This window comes from Lineus longissimus, chromosome 1, assembly GCF_910592395.1.
Source record: "Lineus longissimus chromosome 1, tnLinLong1.2, whole genome shotgun sequence".
NCBI lineage: Eukaryota > Metazoa > Nemertea > Pilidiophora > Heteronemertea > Lineidae > Lineus > Lineus longissimus.
Window position 1 is genome coordinate 13,536,748 of NC_088308.1, and position 25,017 is coordinate 13,561,764.

A 25,017-nucleotide genomic window follows, 5' to 3' on the forward strand; every position below is an offset into this window, starting at 1 on the left:
AGCCAACAAACCTTGCTATGCTTGGGTAAAAGAGTAAATCGGTTGGACCAACTTTCAAAAGTGAACTGCGACTACGGATATGCTATACATTTACCACATATGAAAATAAAATCTTAAAGCAGTCCCCAGTGTGAGTTTTTATCTCATTAGTCAAGAAAAGATAAGGTCAAATCAAAGGCTTCTGAGATATATGATGTACCCCTCAGTAGATACACTTACCATAATAAACTTCTTGAAATTCTGTTGAGCTGTAAAGGATTCATATCATTTTTTCCATTTTCAGCTAGTAGAGAAGCTCTGAATCGGACCAGGCTGATTTTCGAAACATGCATACTGATATGCCATACATGTACACATCTACCAAATATGAAAGGAAAATCTTGAACCAGTCTCCAGGACAAACAGACAGAAAGAACCAGAGGAAGACAATACCCCTCAGTCATGCTGGTGGCAGAGGGGTAAAAACCATTGTGAATGACAATTTTTCCTCTAGGTCTTGAACCAGACAGGCTAACATGTAACTAAGGGATCATCTCTAAAATATTCATAGAAATTAGCAAATAGCTTGACGCTTTTTCAAGAAACAAATTTTTGTTTCTGATCAACATATTTGCTGCCTGCCCAAACAAAATACGAGGACACAACACAAACTCAAACTAGAGCAATGTGGATGGCAAAGCCATCGCAAATCTCCCCCCTTTTGAAAAGCAGGGACGTTGAGGTGGATATATTTTTATATGGATATGTTGTCTTGGTGTGTGTGATATGGTGTTAGAAGTTGAGAATGTGTTTGAGCTGAAGTTGAGATGTTCAGAGACTTCAGCATTTGAGGGTGAAGAATTTGAGGCTGAGGTGATATTGTACAATGAAAATATCAATAACAATGAAACGGTCAGGTGCCATTATTGTAGACTGATAATTAGATCACTGAAACCGCCAGGGGCCACTGTGCTCAAGTATAGATATTAAGTGGACAATGCATGCTGGTTGAGAAACGTGCTATACATAATATATAGCCAAATGGAAATCTTATGCAAGTTAAATATGTGACCTTGAAAAGTAAGTCAATTAAAAAACCCATGTAACACATACTTTATGGTGGTTAGATGTAGGCCTACCTATGATATCCGATTGGTTGCAATCGGACAAGAATTTAGGCAATCATAACGTTTTAGTTTTTTTCCAAATTTGGCCGCCTAGTGGTATAGTGATAAATGAAACGGAACCGAACATTTGGCCCTGCGATGACCTGACAATATATGGTACATATGTATCAATGGTCACTGTAGTTAATTCATATCCTTGCTTGGAGTACCAACCATAAAATTATTATCAAAAACAAGTTACTAATAAGCGAGATATTACACTTTTTACCTTTTCAGTCTTAGCCCACTGATGGTGAAATGAAAAATAAGATCGAACCCAAATTGGGTGTCAGAGGTTAACTGACAAAGGGGGACATGAGAACAAGCTTTTAAATTCATGGCTTTAGCAGTTAAATGAAAAGGAGAGGGGCCATTGTGCTCACCGTATTGATATTTGGTGATTAGGAATTCATCCTGGTTAAGAAACATGCTACATGTAAACGTATATAATGTAGGTCAAAGCAAAGTCCTTATGACATGTAATGTATCTTTGCTTCGTGTACCTGCCAGAAATAATATTATTGAAAACTACTGACTAGTAAACAAGAAATTGCACTTTTTACCTCTTCAGTTTTTGCTCTCGGGTGGCCAAGTCGATAATCAGATTGGACCAAATTCAGTGCAAGAGGTTATATGACATAGGGATCAGGTGTACCAAATTTCAAGTTGAAAGCTTTAGCAGTTAAGAAATATGCCATAGTTACACTCAAACGGCAAACTTTCGCCTCCATGACCTCTATGTCTATGATCTTGAAAATTATTATTTAGAGTATGACACGATGACAAACGGACAAATCACAAACCGAACCGCGGTCCGTGACCTAATAATTGTTGGTTCATACAGCCAGGTCCAGAAGTATGTATCGGTTTTGGCAGTTATGGACCGATAAGGAAACGGCCAGAAACCAATAGTCGTATTACGCGGTTCGTACCTCTATCTATAGCCGCGATGACCTAGGTTTTGCGATGACCTAGGTTTTGCAGCATACAAACCGAAAAAAATTATGTTACGGACCTACGTCGTTGTCACTCTCAGTGCCGAATTTTCCAGAGAAAATCCCTGGATTTAGACACCCTACTTATAATTGAAAATATAGATAGGAAAAAGTGCTCAAATATGTTTATGATGTACATAAACATTGTTAGTAATGATACCAGCTGCATCATGCTTGGCAGCATCACCATCACTGTCACTGGATTGTCGCTCATCACTGGAATTATCTGATATGTTCATTAGCATTTGGGTATCACTACCCCCCCCCCCCCCCCACTACTATACCACTATGTATATCATCATGTGCATCGGGCATAGGATCATAGTCATCATCAGAATCTGAGTCTAAATCACTTATTTCCTCCTCAGAATCGCTATCAGCAATGATCGCTACAGCTTCATCAAGATGCATTTTCCTTCTACTTGCCATTCGCAACTTGAAACAATTCACAACTTTCAATCAAAAAGTTTGGCTAAAACTTGTTCAGCAACATCCAACGGACAGCACTGCAATAGATGGCCATGACCTCCTTCTACACGAATGCGCTAGTTAAAAACGTATGGGGTGAAATCTCGTGGTTGAAGAGCGAACTAAACGTTGAATACAGCGTTGGCAGCAATCCCCGCCTACGGCAGTGACCAACACAGGCGGGACTTCCTGCTTACGGCAGTGAAAGGGTTAAGAGTACTGACCGTCGATCATGGCCCGAACCGATGCTACGATACAAACTGAGGATGATACGAACCCACACAAACAGGGAAAATGATGACAGACCGCGTCCTCACCAATGACATGATGCCGGGCGGGCGGGGAAAACATTTATTTAATTCAGAACACAGGGATATTTTGGCCTTCATTGTACCTACGTGATTGGCAGCAATTAACAACCTGGAAGATAATAATCCAACGCTCCCAACAACATTGTAATCCTACATGCAATTTCTGTACTGGCAAACTTGCAAACTTGCGGCAACAACCTACCAATGGCGGCCTAACAAAAAATAACTTACATCCTCACATCCAGTTCGATCTAGAATCAGCACCTGCTTTTCCCTATGCTATTCACAACGCCATCTTTTGATTTGACCTGGAATCGGGGTCGCCTGGTTTTAGATGTCAGTCGTATCAAATTTCAACATCTTGCCAATATATCGATGGAATTGTCACTCTAAATCATGTAGGGCTATTTAACCTTATCAAACCTTTCTTGATCCCGGTGATTTTGATCTTCAGAATTGCCGCTGAAACTTCTTGGAGGGCCACTGAGTAGTCTGCTGCTTTGACAAATAAGCTTTCACTGCCGATCATGACGTCAGGAAAGAGCTGTCAATTAATGACAGGCCGCATGAAAATCGACTTTCCTTCTTTTTTGAAGAATTACACATCTATTTAAAGAATTAAATAGTAAACATTTCACCCAAATTTTATTTGCAGACTCTCTCAAAACAAATATTTGAGGTAAGATAATTTTGTTGAGAGAAAAGAAGTGAAAACCGCATGGCACAAAGACTGCCTTGTTGGTCACTCTAGAACGTTCTCCACCGACAGAGTCTGGAGATGCAACTAATCAATATGCAAATAAACACCCGTTTTTTATCATTAAGATGTGTACCTCGGAGTAATCAGCCTATAGTTTTGTTGCTTTGTGCGTATTAGAGCAGGAGCCAGAGGGGTCGAGGGTAGCTGAAAAGCTAACCAATTTTGTTGAGTATTTTGATATTCTATACATATCCGAGCATATAGAAATGTACGTCTGGCTGGTCAGTTGTGGTGGGTGTGGCCGTGGGGTCCACTGAAAGGCTGCCAAAAAATAAGCTAGATTAGCTCATCAGCTAACTGATTAAAATCAACTCCAACATGTTCGGTGTACCCCACGGTATCTTGAAATGCAACTGCCAGACATTTTCAGTGGTGGGATACCCTTGCCAGACTTACATAACTGCCACCCTAAAAGTAACCTAGGTTAGCTGAAAAGCTAACCAGACAAAATTTGCTGGAAAACGTTCGTTATGACCCCATGTACCATGAATGGCCACTGCCAGACATTTTCAGTGGTGGGTTATCCCTGCCAGACACACCCAAAAACCCCGCCCTCAAAAGTGACCTAGATTGGCTGAAAAGCTAACCAGAAAAAACTTGCTGGAAAATGTTCGTTATGACCCCTCATATCATGAATGGCCACTGCCAGACATTTTCTGTACATATACACTGCACATTTTTGGGCAGTTTAATTATCTTTGAGTGAAGTGTACCTGTGTGTTCCGTGGAATGCATCATTGCAAATGTTGGTGACCAATTCAAATAGTCTGAACCTCTCTAATTTGTGCTGTCCTGTACTGCCATCTGGCTATAGGATTTTTAACCTGTTCTGGGCATGCTCAGGCAGTTGCAATTCGACCTCCATTTTTCCAACTTCTCCAACATAACCATAATTTTCCGCCTTTTTTACAACTTTCAAACCATAAATTACCAACAAACTGTAAGTACAGTATATTCTCCCAACATCCAACGGGTCCATGAGGAAACCAGCCCTGTAAAATATTTAGTCGCCCTCCAACTTCAAGTACCCCGCTGATACTACACACAGTGATGATCAGCATATTTACCTTATCTACCTAATGGCCAGCGTAACCAGTGATAACACTCATGACTAATTTACTGTGATGAGGCAAAATTTGAAGTAATTTGGTCGACTACAAGGCAACCAGGATGTGATAGCAAGATCGGTTATGTAACAACATATGTTGACCTCAGCGTTTGGTCCGGCAACTCAGCAGGAGGTTACCTGGCTCAGATAAGCTGAGAGCTAAAGTCAATAAACTGTTTCTCAGAAACTCTCCCCTCATCAAATATCCATCCCCGGCATCTAAGGCATTTTTCATTAGTTGGTGGGGGATGGTTAGGAGATAATTTTTACAGGGCTGGTTTCCTCATGATTTACCAAAAAAGTACAAATTAGGGTGGTTTATTTCAACATTGTTGCTTGCCTCATCTAGTCCACGTTTTGTGTACAGTGCATTTGCACTTGTATTACGTTGTGTATACATTCTCACCAACTTTTCAATATAGAACTAAAATTACTACAAATTCTTCCTTTAAATCATTTCTGTTGTGCTTGTCACGCACAAAAAGTAATTGATGTCAAAGTTATTTAGCACCTTCATACCAAATTTTGTAAAATGTTTTGAGCACAGTGCATACATTTGTGTGCATCCTGTGTACATTCTGTACGGTGATGTACATTTGTGTACATCACGATTGGCTCATGATTTTACAGTGTGTCCCATGTTATCATAAATCATAAACTTATCATAAACTTCTAAATTTCTGGATTTTGCAATCAACCTTTTTATATTTCTGCATTGGGCAATCAAATTAATATTTTAAACAATAATCTCTGTGAGCCGAATTGCCTCTCAACCCTTGCCCTTCGTGACGTCGCCACCTACCGTCCGAGATGGCTGAACCAGACATGAAGTCACGTTTGAAGAGACTTCGATCAACGCACGCAGCCAACCTGACGAAGCGGTGTAACTGGGCGATACAGAACATGGCGGATGACCAGTCGAAGAGTACGTTGAGGGATTCAGCAGACGTGGTACAGTCCGATCTTGACACGCTGGTAGCCACCCAGGAGATGTACCTGTCTACTCTACCACCAGATGGCCCTGAGGTCCAGACCGTAATCGACTGGATGCAAGCTAGGATGGACATTGCTAGGCAAGTTCTACATGATGTCACTACCCGTTTGATGTCGCCAGGCCTCCGTTCATATACCGCCACCGATGCAAGTTCCCTCTCGAACATTGACTCCAATCCCAACTTAGACGAAACCCAATTCACGACAACACAAAAACAACTTCAACAAGACATCAGAATGGTACAGAAGAAGGCTTCAATCAAGGCTGAGATGAATGCGTTCCGACTTCAAGAAGAGGTAGAGTTGGCCAAGCTGAAGCAGTTGAATATTGAAGACTGGCTAAAAGATCACAAACCTCCACAAGTAGTGCGTCCCAAGGTCCCGATGGTACAACCAAGCCCTGCAACCAAGGACAAGCAGCCACGAGTAGTCAAACCAGCGATGAAGAGGGATACATTCCACAAACAGCCTGTAATGCCCAACCAAGCAGCGCCAGTTCCAGTCTTCCAGCCGAGCATTGTCCAACCAGCTAATGTGATGACCAGCCATGCATCACCAGTACCCCTCTTCCTGCCGAGTACCGTCCAATAAGCTTATCCAGGATTTGATCATCACCCCTCTGTATCAGAACCTACATGTACCAGCCATGTTAACCCCGCCAGATTTGAGATGCCTCCATGGGATCCACGACCACCGATAGACAAGTGGATAGACAAGTTGGTCTCTGGCCAGGAGACGGTGTTGCCGGTGCCAAAGAAGAGCCTAGCTGAGGACCACTTGTTGGCTGCACTGGTCAAACTGGAGATCGACAGAGGTCTTCCTGCTACCAAGATTCCGACATTTGATGGTTCCCCCCTCCTATGGCCAAAGTTCGTGGAACAGTTCTTCACACACGTCCACAGTAAGCCTGGTATAGATGACTTGCGTCGGATGGACCTGTTGCAGTCCCACGTCTCCAACCAGGCCCACACCATGATCCGTGGAATCGGTTTTAGCGGACGCTGCTACGCTGACGCCCTGAAGGAATTCAAGAGAGCGTTTAGACATAGGAACAAGGTGTCCCGGGCCTATCTCGACGTTATCACAACAGGCAGCACAGTACCATCTAAGAGCCCAGCAGCCCTACGCCACTTTTACGTAGACGTCAGAGATTGCATCATCACCCTGACTCAGCTGAACTACACGACAGACATGCAGGGGAAGGATCTTCTTGTTAGAGTTTCACGTCGCATTCCAGTCGACAGTGTCAGGTATTGGCATAAGCACATCACCAGAATCTCCAAGTCCAGAGAACCATCGATCCTAGACCTTCAGGACTGGTTGAAAGAGTGCGTTGAGACCGAGTTCAACCCATATGCCATATGTTTAGAAGCTTCAAAGGGGAAGTCTACAACCGCCCTTTCCTATAGTACCAGGAAGCCAAACGACAAGTCTGAGAAGTCTGATAAAGCAGCTAAGCCAGACATGTCACCAAAATATGTCAAATACTCAACCAGGCCACCAGTGTCATCTAGAAATAGCAAGGATGGTGCAGCCAAGCCGAAGCCAGCGTTCAACCAGGATAGAGATAGAAAACCGCCTGTCTCATGCCCGCTCTGCAACGAAGCCCATCGTCTATACCGATGTTTTCGGTTCGTCAACAAAAGACCCAAGGAGAGACGGAAGATTGCTGCCGACGCCAACATCTGCCTTAACTGCCTGCATTCGACTCATGAGCTGAGCAAGTGCCTGTCTACCCTCAGATGCCGTGAACCAGGTTGTCAAGAGAAGCATCACACCTTGCTACATCCTGATGGAACTACTGCGAACAACTATGCCAACGTCACTGGAGATGCCAGCAGAACTCCCAACCGTGCTTATTTCCAACTCGTTCGAGTCAACGTCAGCGGCAAAAATGGAAGATGCATTCCTACCGTGGCCATACTAGACTCCGCCAGTGAGATCACTGTCATTCATCAGCACCTAGCCCAGGACCTTGGGTTGAACGGGAAACCACGAGATCTCACCATCAAGACGATGAACGGGGGGGGGAATCCTCATCCAAGTCACAGATCGTATCTTTCAACTTGAGAGCCGCCGGTGAAGAATCTGCCCAGGTGCTGAGAGTTGCTTACGCGTGGACCGTGGATGTTGATGCTTTTCGATGCCCACCTCAGATGATTTCACCGTCTTGGAATCACCTCCAGGGACTTGGCCTGACGGATATCTATGCTGCTGAGGTCCAGATGCTGATTGGAGTTGACGTCCGTTTCGCCCACATTCAGACCGATACCAGGATGGGAGATGAGACCGCGCCACTAGCCATCAAAACCCCTCTTGGTTGGATGTTCATGGGAATGTCGAAAGCCGATAATTCACGAAAAGCCGTTGCCAATATCAACCTCATTGTCAGCAGAGACCAACAGCTACATCAAGATGTCGAGAAGTTCTGCCAGACAGAGTCCTTTGGTGTCGCCTTCGCCACAGAAACCCCACTTTCTGCACAAGACAAGAGAGCTGCCAAGATCCTTGAAGAAACAACACGTCTCGTTGATGGCCACTATGAAGTTGGTATGCTCTGGAAGGATCCTGACGTTGCTCCACCTAACAACAAGCACATCGCTGTCCGCCGGTTCTATCTCCTAGAGAAGCGTATGAAGAAAGACTCTGAGTACAAGTCCCTGTACTCTGACACGCTGAATGGCTACATTGACAAGGGATTCGCCAGGAAGCTGTCCATCATCGAAGCAGAGAAGATATCACCCAAGACTTGGTACATTCCACATCATGGCGTCATGAATCAGAACAAGCCAGGCAAGATCCGAGTGGTGTTTGACGCAGCCATAACCTGTCAGGGCACGTCTTTGAACCTCAACTTGATGACCGGACCTGATCTTCTCAACAGCCTATTCGGAGTCCTGCAGCGATTCAGACTAGACCGCATAGCCACGTGCGCCGATGTTGAAGCGATGTTCCATATGGTCAGAGTCCCAGAGATCCCAGATGCAGACGCCTTGCGGTTTTATTTGGAAAAGCGACATCGATGCTCCAGGTCCACCAGAGACTTACAAGATGCTTGTCCATATATTCGGAGCCACCGATTCTCCAACCTGCGCAAACTACGCCCTGCAGAAGAGCGCCATTGACAGCCGTGACCGATACAGCCAGCAAGCCAACGACACGGTCCTTCGTTCCTTTTACGTTGACGACATAAACAAAATCTGTTGACTCCGTACAGATGGCCATTCCACTTGCCAAAGAAGTTGCAAGCATACTAAAAGGGGGAGGCTTCAGGTTGCATAAATGGTTCTCTAAAAGCATCCAGTTTCTGCAACACATCGAGGAGTCGGATCGATCGATCAAGGACCTTGACTTTGCAGCGAAAGACTCCATCAACATCCAGTGTACACTAGGCCTCAAATGGGACATCAGAAATGACATTGTAGCGGTAAAAGGGCTTATAATATTTGTCACCGTATAAACTTCGCAACTCTGAACTCGAACCCAAAGACTAAACCAACTAAGATATATATTTACATTATTTATTATCCACGTCCCTCTAACCTCATGTCTACAACCGACACTAAAATATTACAAAAATAAGGCGCACAATAAAATATCAACAAGAGATCATATAAAAGAATCTTACCATGCTGTAAGGTCAAGGGTGAAGTCAATTAAAATGCTCTGGCGCTTTTCAAGAGAAATATCTTGTTAGCTACAGAGGGTAAAGGGTTGGTTTTCTGGATCTGCCAGGACTTACTAAAAAACATCTGAACATCATCATTTATACCTAATTACACACACCCCTAATTGGTAAATAGCCTAGCCCAAATATCAGGCTCTGAGCCAACTAGCACTCAGCAATTAAGGAAACAACCAATCAGTACACAGCAGCATCAATACAAGATTATCAGACAGGGCCAAGGGCAGGAGCCTAGTAACCAGCTGCTAATCAGGAAGATCATAAAAGGGGTCAAACAGCTTAAAAGATAGAGATTATAAAACAATGGAAAGGGGCAATTAAGAAGGGAGGTGTTGAAACTCATAACGGTTAACGATCCTGGGTGTCGGGGTTCACCAGGGCTAGAGAGAAACACAGAAATAATAATTACAGATATTAAGCAATTCCTAATATTGTCACAACATCTTCGTCTTCAAGTGCCAGCCAAAATCCAATCCACTGACCAAGAGAGGAGTCGTCAGCACAGTCAGCCTGATATTCGATCCATGCGGATATCTCGCTCCCTTTATAATACACGCCAAAATCTTCGTACAAGAGCTATGGAGGAGCGGATTGTCCTGGGATGAGCCACTGACTGAAGAGTTAGCAAGCAAATGGAGCAGCAGGTTACAAGATCTGGAGCAGTTGTCATCATTCAAGTTGCCGAGACACCATCAGAGCTTCTCACCACGGACTGAAGATATCCAGTTGCACGTCTTCTCTGATGCATCAGAGGCTTGATTCGGAGCTGTTGCCTATTTGAAGTACACAGTCGAAGATGGTCAACTACTATCATCGCTGTTGGCTGCAAAGACCAGAGTCGCGCCGATAAAGCCAGTGCTGTCAATCCCAAGACTCGAACTTCAAGGAGCCCTACTCGCCGCCAGACTGAGAAAATGCCTGAAGAAGGAGCTGAATTTGACCATCTCCACCTACATCTATTGGACCGATTCAACAACAGTCCTTTGATACTTGAAAAACGAGTCCAAACGCTTCAAGTCCTTCGTCGCAAACAGGATATCAGAGATCCTTGAAACTACCCAACCAGAGCAATGGCGATACGTTCCCACGAAATTGAATCCTGCGGACCGCTGTTCCCGAGGAGTCGGAGCTACGGCCCTGTGCAGCGATCGTCAGTGGCAGGAGGGGCCATATTTCCTGCTGCACCAGCCTGAGGGGTGGCCAGACCTGAACAGCACCCAAGCCTGTCTCGAGACAGATGATCCAGAAGAGAAAAGGGTCGAAGCCAAGTCTGTGAATGCTGTTACCAGCAAAGAGGATGACACCACGCCAGCAACACACGATCTGACGAGCCTACTTGATCCATTGAACTTCTCCTCAAGATGATGCCATTCATCGATCCAAGCAGCGACTGTCTTCGCATTGGAGGTCGCCTGAGGAAAGCCGAAATCCCATCTGAAGCGAAGCAACAGCTCATCTTGCCCGCTGATCATGCTGTCACTCTGCTGCTCTTCGACAACGCCCACCAAAGCAATGCCCACTGTGGCCGCGAACATCTCTTATCCATTATGAGACAACGATACTGGCCCGTCAATGCGAGAGTCCTGGCGAAGAAGATCATCCGTTCTTGTCTACTCAGTTGGTGGCGCTTCATTAAACCCGTCGTCCCACGAATGGCTGACCTCCCAAAGTGTCGTCTTTCCGTCGCCGCCGGGCCTTTCGTCAACACTGGTTTGGATTACTTCGGTCCGATGATGATCAAAGTCCGGAGATCAACAATCAAGAGATGGGGATGCCTTTTCACATGCTTTGGGACACGAGCAGTCCACATGGAGCTCGCCGATTCGCTCGAGATGGATGACTTCATCCTCTGTCTTCGGCGATTCATTGGAAGAAGAGGGAATCCAAAGACGATCCACAGCGATAATGGAACCAACTTCCACGGGGCCAACAACGAACTGCAAGAATGTCTCCGCAAGATTCGCCAATCGAAGGTCCAGGAGTTCCTGTCTCCTCTCGACATTGAATGGATCTCCAATCCACCGGCCAGCCCACACATGGGCGGGAGTTGGGAAAGTCTGGTGAAGTCCCGTCAAAGTCGCCTTGAAAGCTGTCCTGCCGAAGAGCCCTGTCGCCGAATCTGTCCTGAGGACAGCGCTTGTAGAGGTCGAATCGGTTGTCAACAGTTGTCCACTCACGCATAACAGCAGCGAGCCCGATGATCTTACAGCCTTGACTCCCAGTCACTTCTTCGTTGGTAGAGCAGTCAACGTCGCAGCTCCTGATGTCGTCAGTGATCGAGAGATAAACAGCAGGAAACGATGGCGCCAAGCCCAAGTCATCGCCGACCATGTCTGCCGAAGATGGGTCAGAGAGTACCTACCTACCCTGTCCGTCCGATGTAAGTGGCTGAAGGAAGAGCGGAGCCTAGCTGTCAACGACCTTGTCATCGTCCAGAACGACCAACTGCCCCGAGGAACCTGGGAAATGGCAAGGGTTCTCGACGTCTACCCAGGAGATGATGGCAGAGTCCGTTCCATGCTACTGAAGTCGTCAAAGTCCACCTACGTGAGGCCGGTTACCAGGATATGTCTACTCGAGGAGAACATTGGACACGGACTGTTTTGTAATTCTAGGATGATGTTATGCAGACGCCGGACATGATATTGACATTGAGTATGGGTTAAAGTAAATTCACCTTTTTTGGGAAGTTCAGTCCATTACATAGCTCCCATTTTTCACGTTTTCTGCTCAAGTTGAGTTGAAAAACTGGCTTCTCCATTTAACCCTCTTCTTACTTTGTCTATCATGACCGTACTCTGTGTATTCATCTGTGTTTAGTGTGAACTTGAATCTGATTTCCTTACTTGATCATTGAAGCAGTCTTCAGTTGGGCACATAATAACCATGGTTACAGTCAATCCTTTTTATTGTCTCTTTTCTTTGGGCCCAAATCTAAAATTATTTCATAAGGTATTGCAACATCTTACCTGGTGTCCTTTCTGAGAGCTGCTGCCATGATCTGGTTCTGATTTCTTGTATTCTTGTTATTCTTGACTTTCAAATTCAATGGAGTACATCTTCATCAAATTCGATGGAGTATACCTTCTTTAGGATAGGACATTTTGCTCTTACTGCCAATCGGCTCGTGCATAGTTCATCTACTTTATTAAGCTTTACTGCCTCTGGCTTAGCTTCATTTCAATACAATTTGCATAGGTTCTACGTGCTCTTACTGCCCACGGCTCGAGTATAGTTTTATCAACTTCATCAAGCTTTACTGCCTCCGGCTTAGCTTCAATGCCATTTTCTATGGTTTTCATGCTCTTACTGCCCACGGCTCGAGCATTATTTATAACATTCAATGTTTATACCTTCTTGCTAGGGTTCTTGTACGTTTTAGCGTGCACGCCTTTTTCAAGGTTACCGCGTTGTGTGTTTGTATGCGACAAATTTGACTCTGTCAGGGGGGCGGCAATGTTGGTGACCAATTCAAACAGTCTGAACCTCTCTAATTTGTGCTGTCCTGTACTGCCATCTGGCTATAGGATTTTTAACCTGTTCTGGGCATGCTCAGGCAGTTGCAATTCGACCTCCATTTTTCCAACTTCTCCAACATAACCATAATTTTCCGCCTTTTTTACAACTTTCAAACCATAAATTACCAACAAACTGTAAGTACAGTATATTCTCCCAACATCCAACCGGTCATTTACCAAAAAAGTACAAATTAGGGTGGTTTATTTCAACATTGTTGCTTGCCTCATCTAGTCCACGTTTTGTGTACAGTGCATTTGCACTTGTATTACGTTGTGTATACATTCTCACCAACTTTTCAATATAAAACTAAAATTACTACAAATTCTTCCTTCAAATCATTTCTGTTGTGCTTGTCACACACAGCAAATATATATGTTGCAGTAGAAGAGTTTGTCTTTTCAAAGTTTACTCAAATCTTGCTGGAAACAAATGTAAGCAGGCATTGATTTGTGTGTTGTGTCTTCATATTGTTTGGACGAGCAGCATGGCCAGGACTAGCGAGTTGGACTACAGAATTAATTTCTATCATTTTGGATGGGCTGTTTTGGATAGATACCGGCAGGGATTAGATTGGGCGATTATGTTTTAAAAAAGGTAAGATAAAGGGCCTTTTTTTATCAGCCACCTGTCCTTTTCACTAGTAGTTTTCCCGCGAATGTCATCTATAATTCTGTTGCGTGACCGAACTGAACCGGCGATACATGGACCAAGGAAATCAATACACCCACTGATCAAATCAGGTACACATACAGTTGAACTTCCCTTAGCGCACACGTCTCTATTAAGGACACCCTTTCTATTAAGGATACTAGTTTTTGTCCCAAGTTGTTATTTCATTCAAATTGTCCACTCTAATCAGGACACCTCTCTAATAAAACATATCTTGTCAGTCCCGAGGGTGTTCTGAATAGAGAAGTTCTTCAGTACCATAATTCATCAAGAGCAGACGAAAGGCCTGGAAGAGGAAGATACTGTAGTTTAACCCCTGTGACCTTGACCGTTACTCGATATGACACTGCTGGCGATCCACACATGCACTATTCCAGCCCTATAGTCTTGTCCAAGATTTTGAGAAATCCTGAAAAATGCTTACTTATTAACAATTGCGTATTTATATTAATGAAACCTACCTCAAATGAATCTTCCCAGCTTGTCCCTACATTTTAATCCATTCAAAACTTTGCTCTGACAACTGGCACAACAGAAATGTTGACTTTGCAGCAAGATACGTTTCCTGTGCTAAATGCAATGAAATGCACTGGCAGACAAGTTGCGTCATGAATGATGCAACGTCATCAACAATGCAAATCGGCTTACTGGACTTTGCGCAATATTTCGCCAAAAAAGTATTCTACGCAACGGTCCCTAGGTGACTTTTCCGATTCATAATACACAGCCTGTCCATCCTAGATCGTGGTTACATGGGGAGTAATCGTTGTAAAATTAGGCCAAACGCAAAGACAGTTAACCCGGGTCCCACTATGTTTACGATGTAAGTCATTATCAGCATTTTTTCATTGAACATTTGCGGGTACAGCGTCACAGGGAGCAGCATTGAACGGTAAACAGGTTCACACCATATTCAGACGACGGCTTGTAACGGCCATACAGGAAATGCTTCGTATCAAAAACCGACGATCAAAACTATTCGCTTGCTGAGAGTATACATTACGCGCATACATTACATTCAGACATTTGAGCTTCCAAGCTTTGAGAAATAACAGGTCATGTGCGAATTTGGCATGTAATTTTGGTGATTTACGTGAGTACATTTTCAACCCCGAAAAGTGTGAAGTGAAGTTATGCTTTTATTTAGTAAAAATCGGTAGGCATGTCCAACAAGACATGTGTCTCAGCTGCCTGGGTGGATGTGGGTCATCGCTCACTGGTGACCGACACCATGTATCGAACTTGACGTACCGGGGTAAAACATAATGGTCGCTCCCCCATTTCGCTTGTTTCGTTTCGTTGCGCAAAGTCCAGTAAGCCATGCAAATCTCACTGTTGACGACCTCTCTCAAAACCTGTACAAATTTCTGTACAAATGAAAAGGCCAGGGCCATTGTGCATGCTCATGTGGAGGAAAGATGGATGAAGAGTATGGTATTGTGTCATGTAGTGTTAGGTTTGATGTAGGTCCAAGCAATTACAATTTCCCCAAATTGGCCAATTTACAGTACATTTGACCTCTGTGACCTTGAAAAGTTGGTCAAATCAAAAAAGACCTGGGTGACACATTGAATGGTTGTTAGAATTAGATGTACCTATGATATAAAATTGGTGCCAATCGGGCAAATAATTAAGGAATAATAGCATTTTGAAGAATTTTGGATTTGGCCCCCTCCCTGGAGGCCAAACGGCAAATCAGATTGCACCAAACTTCGGTACCTGAGATCACCTGACCAATGGGTACATATGTACTTAATTTGTGATCAAGAGTCATTGCGGTTAAGAAATGTGCCATAGTTATGGCCTGACGGCCAATTTACCCCATTTGACCTCTGTGACCTTGAAAAGTAGGTCAAATTAAAAACCTGTGTGACATATACTGTATGGTGGTTAGATGTACCCATGATATCAAATTGGTGGCAATCGAGCAAGAAGTTAAGGAATAATCACATTTTTAAGGTTTTTGGATTTTGCCCCCTGGCGCTAAAATACACTACGAAATACACTAGGCAATGCACTACGCGATATACGGTAGAGATGCAGCTGAGTTTGTTATTGTTTTGACTTAGAAGCCAGCCCATATCATAACATATTCATGTATTCATGAAGTATGAACTCATTTATGTCCCATACAACTCTAAGAACAGTCAATTTCTCCTTAAATCATCACCGAAACCGCGATATCCGCAGGAAGATTTCGTTATAGTGTCCGAAAATGCATTATCTTACAGGGGCGCTAACTCGACAAATAGAGGGGATCTATGGGGATCTATGCAAGTTTTAGGTCCTACAGGTCTCGAACTTGTAAAATCTGTAAACATGCCTCCAAATCCCATTATGATAATGAAGAGATTGCCCCATATCTGGGAGACTGTTTTGAAACCATCGCTTATTTTGGAAGATCGGTGCCCGGCTATTTGGTTTTAAAAACCCTATTTTTCCCCATCAAAACAGCACTTTTCATTATTCAAATGATAACTTATTGTCTGAAGACTTATTTCATAGCAGAAAAGTACTAATAACTCTGATTTGATGCGAAAAATCTAACTTTATTTGATGACTTGATTTTCCCTCGGCCGTGGATCGAGTTCGTTTACAATATGCAGCGCCATCTTGGAAAAGCCGTGACGTCACCGGGTATCCTCCTTGGAGAACATACCATAAAAGTTTTATTGAAAACGGATCATTAATAGGAGACATATCACACTTTTTATGTTTTCAGTTTTGGCCCCCTGGTGGCCAAGTCATGAACCAGACCGGACCGAAATTCAGTGTCAGAGTACCTCTGACCTAGGAGGTCATGCGTACAAAGTTTCAAGTTCTTAGCACAAGCGGTTAAGAAACGTGTCGCACAGGATACGGACGACGACGGACGATGACGACGGACACAGGGCTATCGTATAGACTCCCCTAACGGTGAGCCAAGAATGTCCTACGCTGTTACATTTGGCCTTGTTTTGGAGTGGTTGTGGTAAATACAAACTTTTGAAAGATTCATTTGAGGTAGGTTTCATTTAAAAACAACAGAAATTATGAATTTGAGAGAGCGATTTTCAAGATTTCTCAGCATCTTGGACAAGACTATAGATAAGAAACGGTTAATTTCATTGAAGTAGACAAACCAGAAGTGGTTAATCTGACCCCACATGCACTATTACGGCCCAAAATGAGATCGGTTAATTTCATCAAAGCAAAGAGCAAAGGGGGTTAATTTGACCTGGGGGAGGGGAAATTATACTTACCAAGTATAACTCCTCCAAGATCTGGCCCCACATGCACCATCACAACCCTGGATGCAAAAGATTCATTGAAGTAGAAGGGTTCATTTTATCGAAGTAGATGGACCAGAAAGGGTTAATCTGACCCCACATGCACTATTACGGCCCTAGACTGATGAGCAGGGGTAGTACGTGTAGATGGACCAAAAGTGGTTAATCTGAACCAAATAAACTATAACGGTAAATTTCATTGAAATAGATTGACCAGAAGGGGTTAATTTCATCAAGGGCAGACCAAGGGCCTGGAAGTGGAAGATATTGTAGTTCATTGTTCATATTTTTTCAAGAACAGACAAAGGGATGAGCAAGGAAGACCCAGGGCCCACATGCTGATTATGCTCATTCCACTTTCTAAAAAACCCAATTCTATTTCGTTTCTCTTTCGTTTCTATTATATTTCTTGATTTCAAAATTTGAGTGAACTTTGAAAAAACAAACTCTTCTACCACAACATATTAACAATGATGTATTCCACCAAACATACAGGTACATTTCACTCCAGGACAAACTGCCCAAAAAATGTGCAGTGTATTCGCACTTAATAGAGCAACCAAAATATAGGCCGATGACTCAAATGTACGCATCATATTGATTTGAAACATGTATTTATTTGCATATTGCTTAGTTGCATCTCCAGTCTTTGTCCGTTATTTTATCACAAATATTTGTTTTGAGAAAGTCCGCAAATAAAATTTGGGTGAAATTTTTACTATTTAACTACTTCTTTGAATATATATGGGTAATTCCTTCAAAAAAGAAGGAAAGTCGATTTTCATGCGGCCTGTCATTAATTGACAACTGTCTCCTGACGTCATGATCAACAGTGAAAGCTTATTTGTCAAAGCAGCAGACTGCTCAATTGCCCTCCAAGAAGTTTCAGTGGCAATTCTGAAGATCAAAAGCGCTGGGATCGAGAAAGTTTTGACAAGGATAAATAGCCCTACATGATTTATAGCGGCAATTCCATTGATGCATTGGCAAGATGTTGAAATTTGATACAACCTAAGATAGCATTGTAAATTGCGTAGGGAAAAGCAGATGCAGATTGAACTGGATGCGAGGATGCATTAGGCCGCAATTGGTGGGTAGTTGCCTGGTTAAATTTGCAAGTTTGCCAGTACAGAAATTGCGCATTGGATTTTAATGTTCTTGGGAGCATTGGATTATTATCTTCTGGGTTGTTAATTGCTGCCAATCACGTAGGTACAATGAAGGCCAAAATATCCCTGTGTTCTGAATTATATAAATGCTTGCCCCATCCGCCTGGCATCATGTCATTGGTGAGGACGCGGCTTGTCATCTTTTTCCCGGTTGTGTCGGTTTCGTATCATCCTCAGTTCATATTGTCGGGTTGCGTTGGATAATGATTGTCGGTCAGTTTTCTAAGGTCTATAGGGCAAATTAGAATAAATTACTTTTTTTATATGACCGTGCCCCTCAATTTTCAAGGCCGCCTCAAGAATTTTTTATGTTTATATTTTTCTCAAAAGTCTTTTTTTTAATCGTTTTCAACTCAAAAGATCGTCACAGCGCCAAGCTAGCTACCGTTTTTGAAAAACCTTGTAGTCATTCAAAATCATCCTGTGTCTCTGCGCTGTGTTGTCAAGGTGATCCGGCACTCTGTGCAGACATGGTTCTCACTAGCCAGTGGTGATCAGGTCAGGATAGCACCCTCCCAAAAAACTATTTCTTCAATCTCGAGTGATTATCATGGATAAAGATGGGCGTACTCTATCCCTATTGCTACTTTTCCAAATGTTAATGTCTGATGTTTTTTGTGAAGGGGTAGCTCTGACGATTTTTTTTGAGGAAAATACCAGTTTCTTCTGAAAACTTACACTGTGAGCAGGCCCCCCATTGTATAGCTCAACAGGATGTTGACATCAACTGGTTCCTGTAAGATTGCACATGTCCTCGAGGTAAAATTTTGAGGGCAAAAATCTCAAACAAAAGCCGCAACTACAGCCTATTTTTATACAAAAGATTGAAACAGTTGTCAGTTGGCTTTCTCAAGGTGATGAGTAGATGTGTATGAAAAGTTTTGTTCACCAACCTTGTTAATCTTGAAGTTATAAGGCATAATGGTGAAATTTTTCAAATTTGTGTTAACATACAAGGTGTCTCATGCATTGTGCTGCATCAGTCTATGCATGACTGCATGTCTAGACGACGTTGAAACTTGGCCAGATGTATTCTAGAAGTGACACGCTATTCAGAAATGTATAGGTTTGTGTGAGAGTAAGGTACTGCCAAGTCTACAGCCGCTGGAACAGGGGTATGAATGAAATGATATCGCATCATTTTTGGAGGCAGGTAGGCCTGGCCTCTGCACCGGCTAGTGTGACCATGGCAGATTGCCATGCGGCCCGTCATTCCCGCCTTATTTAATCGATTTCTCATCACATGGATGATGGTTTTCATAATTTGCCAGATTGTTTGTGGGGCAAGACAGGGGATTATTGTTCAGTTTTAACACTTTCAGCGCCCAGCCATATTTAGCGTACTTCCCCCAGGGGCCAAGGTTACGCCCCTTTTTAACCTTTTTCAAAATTAGGAAAACAATAGAAGGAATAAAGATAATTACATGAAATTTTCTGTGTTGGTTCTTCTTTATTAGATCTCTTTACAATGCTTATTTGGAATGATAGTCAGCAAAGCACTTGATTTTGCACAATGGTACCCCACACATAGAACAGTAATATCTGGTGTCTTTCCGAATACCCGCTTTTTGGCATACTCTCGGCTACATCTGCCCCCGTCATCAATCTTCGACCCGCCATTGCGCCTATTCGAATGCAGACGATCTTGGCTATAAATAGCACATTGGCTGAACATCATACTATCACCTCAAGCGCTGTATAGTTAAATTATTTTCCCCTATACTGCGCTGCTAGTCGCCTCGAAGACAAAGCAGGAAATTTAAAAATGCAACGTAATATTACGTCGGATGGCTCAACCGTGTGAACTTGCAAGACGTAAAATTACGTCGGATGGCGCTGAAAGTGTTAACCACAGTTTTAATCATTAGTTCATTAAAGGTTTTCTTGCATTTAAACTCGACCGTGACCTTCCTTATTTTAGCTGAAAAAATATATAAAATATAAAATGCCCTACTCACCAATATTTGCCAAGGTGGAGTCAAGTTATCAATTTTTTATGGCCTAATGTACATTTTTTGGGTTCGTCAACTGCAAATCCTAGGCAATCGGGGCTATAGATTTGAGGTACCAACCGCGCAATAGACGAGGCAACTATCAGTTTCTGGCCGGTTCCTTCGGTCTTATCAAAAAAGGAGTCATTTATAAGAGAGATATCACACTTAGGTTTCCTTTTTGCCCCCTGGTGGCCAAATCAAGAATCAGATAAGAATCAAATCGGACTGAAATTCATTGTAAGAGGTCACCAGACCTGGGGGCTCGCGTGTGCAAAGTTTTAAGTTCATAGCTCTACCGGTTCAGAAATGTGCCACTGTTTTTGAAACAGGATACAGACGACGGCAAGGACGGACGACAGACACTGTGGTATTGTATAGACTCCCCTAAAGTTAGCCAAAAATGTGACCCAGCTACACACTGATGGCAAATTTATGACATGCGACCTCTGTGACCTTGAAAAGTATGTCAAATAAAAAAACCTGCATGATATGTGATGTATCCTTGCTAGGAGTACCTACAATAAATTTTTTTATTGAGAATGAATCACTGATAAGCCAGATACTGCACTTTGTATGTTTTCACATATCACCACCTGGTGGCGAGAGGCAGAGTCTGATCAAAAGTTCAAAGGTGTTGTGCGGGAGTGTTGAGGAGTACTAAATATGTGACATAGGGACTGGCGGCAGAATTTGAGTGAACTCTGAAGAAAAACTTTACACACAAAGTTTAGAAATTGCAACACATTTACTATGATGCATTCCATCATACTGATTGGTTCATTTCACCCTAAGACAAACCATCCAAAAAATTTACAGCGCAAGCACCATAGTCAATCATCAGCCAGAACAGGTGCCAATTCGCATAAATGGTTCCTTGCAAGGTCACCAGTTGTCAAGTCTCTGTTCGTAGAGAACCTGCAGCCAACATCGTTGCAGTCTGTTGCGGCTTGCGGTTTTCGCTTATTATACTAAGTACTCAAAATTATTCTCATATCTCATATGCCTGTGTTAAGGGAGCCCCCACCCAAAAAAAAAAAATGTGTGGGATTGATATTTACTATCTACAATTACTTCTATGAAAAGATATGGTTAATTTCTTCCAGGTTTTTTGCTGTCAAAGCACAGAATCAGAAAGTTGAATTACAAGCGACCTGTATTACTGGACAGCTGTCTACTACTGACATCATGACCACCTGCGAAAGCAGATTGGTCGAAGTAGCCGACTGCTAAATCACTTTTGAAAAAGTTTTAGCGGCAAGTTTGTAGATCGAAGTCAGTATCAGAGAAAGTTTAGACACGGATGAATAGTCCTACATGATTTATAGCTGTGAGTCTTTTGATGTGTTTATTGGATATGATTATACACCCACTGACTCCATTCTAAACCAGCCGATTCTAAAGATAATATGATGCAGGTGATTGAACCCGATTCTAGGTCAATAAAGAAGATAGTGTGGTAAAAAGCGTAGGAAGAAGTGTAGATTTTAAACTGAACTGGATGCGAGGATGCATATATGATTTGTTTGCGGTGGTCGCCATTGCTGGGAAGTTGGTGGGTTTAGTTTGAAAGTTTTCTAGGACAGAAATTGCAGGTGGGATTTTGAAATGTCATGATATGTCAAGGTTTAATGTTGTTGGGAGCTTTGGATTATCATCTTCTGGGTTGTACGGCCTATTTACAACAATGTACAATGTTATATTTTTCGTTGCCAGCAAAAGATGTTTGATTTCAATCGATGCGAATTTCACCGCATTTATCAAAAAGATGTCGGTTTTCACCTCGAAACGATATTCATTTCAGCTTGATAATCGCTACAAAATCGTTGCACTTTTTTGCAGCAACGAATTTTGGAAACAATTTGAAAAAAAATTTGTGATGCTACTTGCTATGCGAATTACTACCAATAATTTGGAGATGATCCCTAATTAAGCTTGCAAACTATAGCAGTAACTATACTGACTTCTAATACACATGCAAGAATACGATATAGGCAAAATGCCTCAAACACATCAAACTCATACCTGAAATACTGTTATTATAGCCCAAAGTAGTGAATCGAAATTCTTTCGGTCACAGTGTCTCCCAGTTGGGAAATATGGACTTTTTGTACAGAATTTGCATCCAAAAAGATTCATTCCTAGTATGCTAAATAGAGAAAGATATGTGTCAGTTAAAACGGAACCAGCAAAACCCTTCTAACTTATTTCAATACATTCCTTTCCTTAAGACTAGATTAAGTCTATATTTCGAAGCATAAGGTAATGAAAATAAAATGGTCCAGGGACCATGTACTCACCTGGGTAATGAAATGTATGTCATTTGCAGTGGATATGGGGAGAACAGTTTCTGGCTAGTTTTACCAGTTTTGATTCCATTGAATAATATTATTCTTTTTGCTCAATGGCACGAAAGAAAATTACCGCTACTATCTAAGTATAGCATTTTGGTTATAAAGTTGACTGAATTTCAGGGTTATTGAAGAATGTGCATGTCACATGGAAATTGGTTGACATCTGTTCAACAGTTTAGGAGTAATAGGACTTTGTTTATATGGTCGATGGATTTGACTGAAAAACAGGGTTGTGTAGAGAGTACATAATACAATCACATGAAATTTGGTTGCAATTTGACTTTGTTTAATTAAAGATGGCCGCCTTGCAGCCGTAATTGAAGTCAGAGCGAGACAATTTTTTGGGTAGAATAGACGGTCCCTAGATGTATGTCCTCACAAGTTTAGAACCTTCTAGCTCAAATAGAAATGAAACATGACACCTATCGTCGATTAAGTTAACTTTGACCTCTGTGACCTTGAAAGGTACACCAAATCAAAAACTCGGGTGATATGTCATTTAATCTTATTAGATTCATTCACAATAAAAATGCTGTCACTCTATGTACAACCATTAACTTCAAAAAGGCAAAAAAAACAATTTCCAAGATGGCCACCTGGAGGCCAGACAGTAGGTCATATCGCAAAAAAGAAAAATAAGTCAGGGCATATTGGCCAAAGCTTCCATCACTCCAAGTTTTAGCCATCTAGCCCTAGCGGTGACGAAATGTGCTCCGCTAACAGACGACGACGGACGCACGGTATCGTATAAGCTCCCCAGAGGTGAGCTGACTAGTGATTCTGTAGTTTAATATTCAAGGCATTTTACTTTTCACGCCTGTTAGTCATGGAAAACCTTTAGTACTGCACTTTCCTCATGCTGCGGCAAGTTACAGCTAATGTTAAGATCCCGTTTTTCCCAATATATCTGTTACACTAATGGAACATAAAAACAGATGGCAGGTTACAAGTTATATTAATATACTAATTTTTCAGCGCATTTATAGCACTAACTGTGACACAGCATTTAATAACATATGCTATCTTCATTACCTAATTAGCTACAGGTGTTGCAAATAGTTGTCCAGGAAAAATTATCCACTGAACTCATAATTCTCCACGTGGTAATAGTGATAAACTCATCTAATAGTTAGGAATCCAATGTCTTTTGTTTTGTTCTCTCTTGTTAAAACAAAGAATTTGAAGTTGTTTTACTTTACCTGAAGATGAACATGAACAACACTAACAGTGCAAAGAATGTAGCAACATTATCCATAGTTCTCAACATGACCACCAGCTGACGGCGCAGGGCTGGTAGGAAGCGCACAAGCTTGAGGATTCTCAGCAGGCGGAATGTTCTAAGAACAGAGAGGCCACCAGCACCACCTTGGACCAATTCCACAATGCTGAAAAGAACAACATATTACTTAAATGTATATGCAGGGCTTTAAAACAAAGTCATTATAAAATGTTTTTATGTTTAATGATCAGTATATTGCAGCATATTCTTTAAACCCAGTATACTGATATAACAAGAGGCCCAAGGGCCTGGCGCTCAGCTGGATGACCTAATAACATAGGACTGATGGTGCAAAGTAGTAAATATCGGCTTTATACTACTGTTTGAAGGTCACGAGAACACGTTATACCACTAAAATTTTCAATGCAGAGCTGCCAGCTGGATGAAATATGATTGAACTAATCAGCCATGGTATGTAAATATTACAGGAGGCAACGGAAGATATCCCTAGTTCAGTATGTTGTATCGGTAGCTTTACAGAAAAGAAGTGTCAGAGAGGATGAGACTTCTCCATGGACAACTGTGGTATGTCCAGGCTGGGTTGTACAGCACAAGGATACAAAATGCTGTCGGTAATTGAGAGGTATCCTGATTTAACAGAGGTCAAAATAAATAGAAATTACCAGTTTGGGACTAACACCACAGTCTTTTTTTTTTGATAAGGTAGAGATTACAGGAGTCAACAAAATTAATTTTATTGAGAGAAATTGACCTGTCCTGCAGGTGATTGGAATTCACAATACAAAGGGTCATTTTTCATGACATTGTGCTCTACTGCGTATCCCTAGTGAGTCGATCGGGAACCAATCTACCCTTGGCGCAGACAGGTTCAAATCGGCTATATCTTGAATAGATTGAATTGCAATGAAAATCTAATGCAATAAAGGAGCAATATCGAAGAGACAAATTAATCAAACCAATTGTCCACAGACATTACCCTGAAATGGCGTGATGTATGCGTGCATATAAAAGTATATCAATTGGTCTGATAGAGATGATGAGGCAATGTCAATATGCCTTGTTCCTTAGTCAGCAATATGCCCCTTTTTATAAGGAGAAGAAGGAGATCCCAGATAGGCCTTCACATGTCGGCTGCCAAATGGCTCGAACCAACTGTCCTATCACTACTATTAATTTAAAATGCGTGCTCCTCCTACATGTAGCAATGTCTCGGCCAAAAAGGCACTTAGTCGACAGGCAAGCTAGAAGTTCAGCACCGTGAGCAGCTCCTTGGTAAGGCCATGTCAGGTTCCGCGCGCCTCTTCAGATACATCAAGTATTGAAAGCTGTGGTGAGCACATA

The 25,017-nt window shown here is 42.4% G+C and overlaps 1 protein-coding gene across 1 annotated transcript in view; it reads right to left on the reverse strand.

Annotated features, from left to right (window-relative positions):
* Positions 1-25,017, reverse strand: part of LOC135482751 (voltage-dependent T-type calcium channel subunit alpha-1H-like) — a 603,345-nt gene that overhangs the window by 266,293 nt on the left and 312,035 nt on the right. Inside the window, exons 11-12 of the mRNA XM_064763135.1 lie at positions 23,636-23,821; positions 22,108-22,231 (exon numbers count right to left, since the gene is read on the reverse strand). Of these exons, the coding sequence (XP_064619205.1) occupies positions 22,108-22,231; positions 23,636-23,821 (310 nt within the window). The remainder of the gene's footprint in view (positions 1-22,107; positions 22,232-23,635; positions 23,822-25,017) is intronic.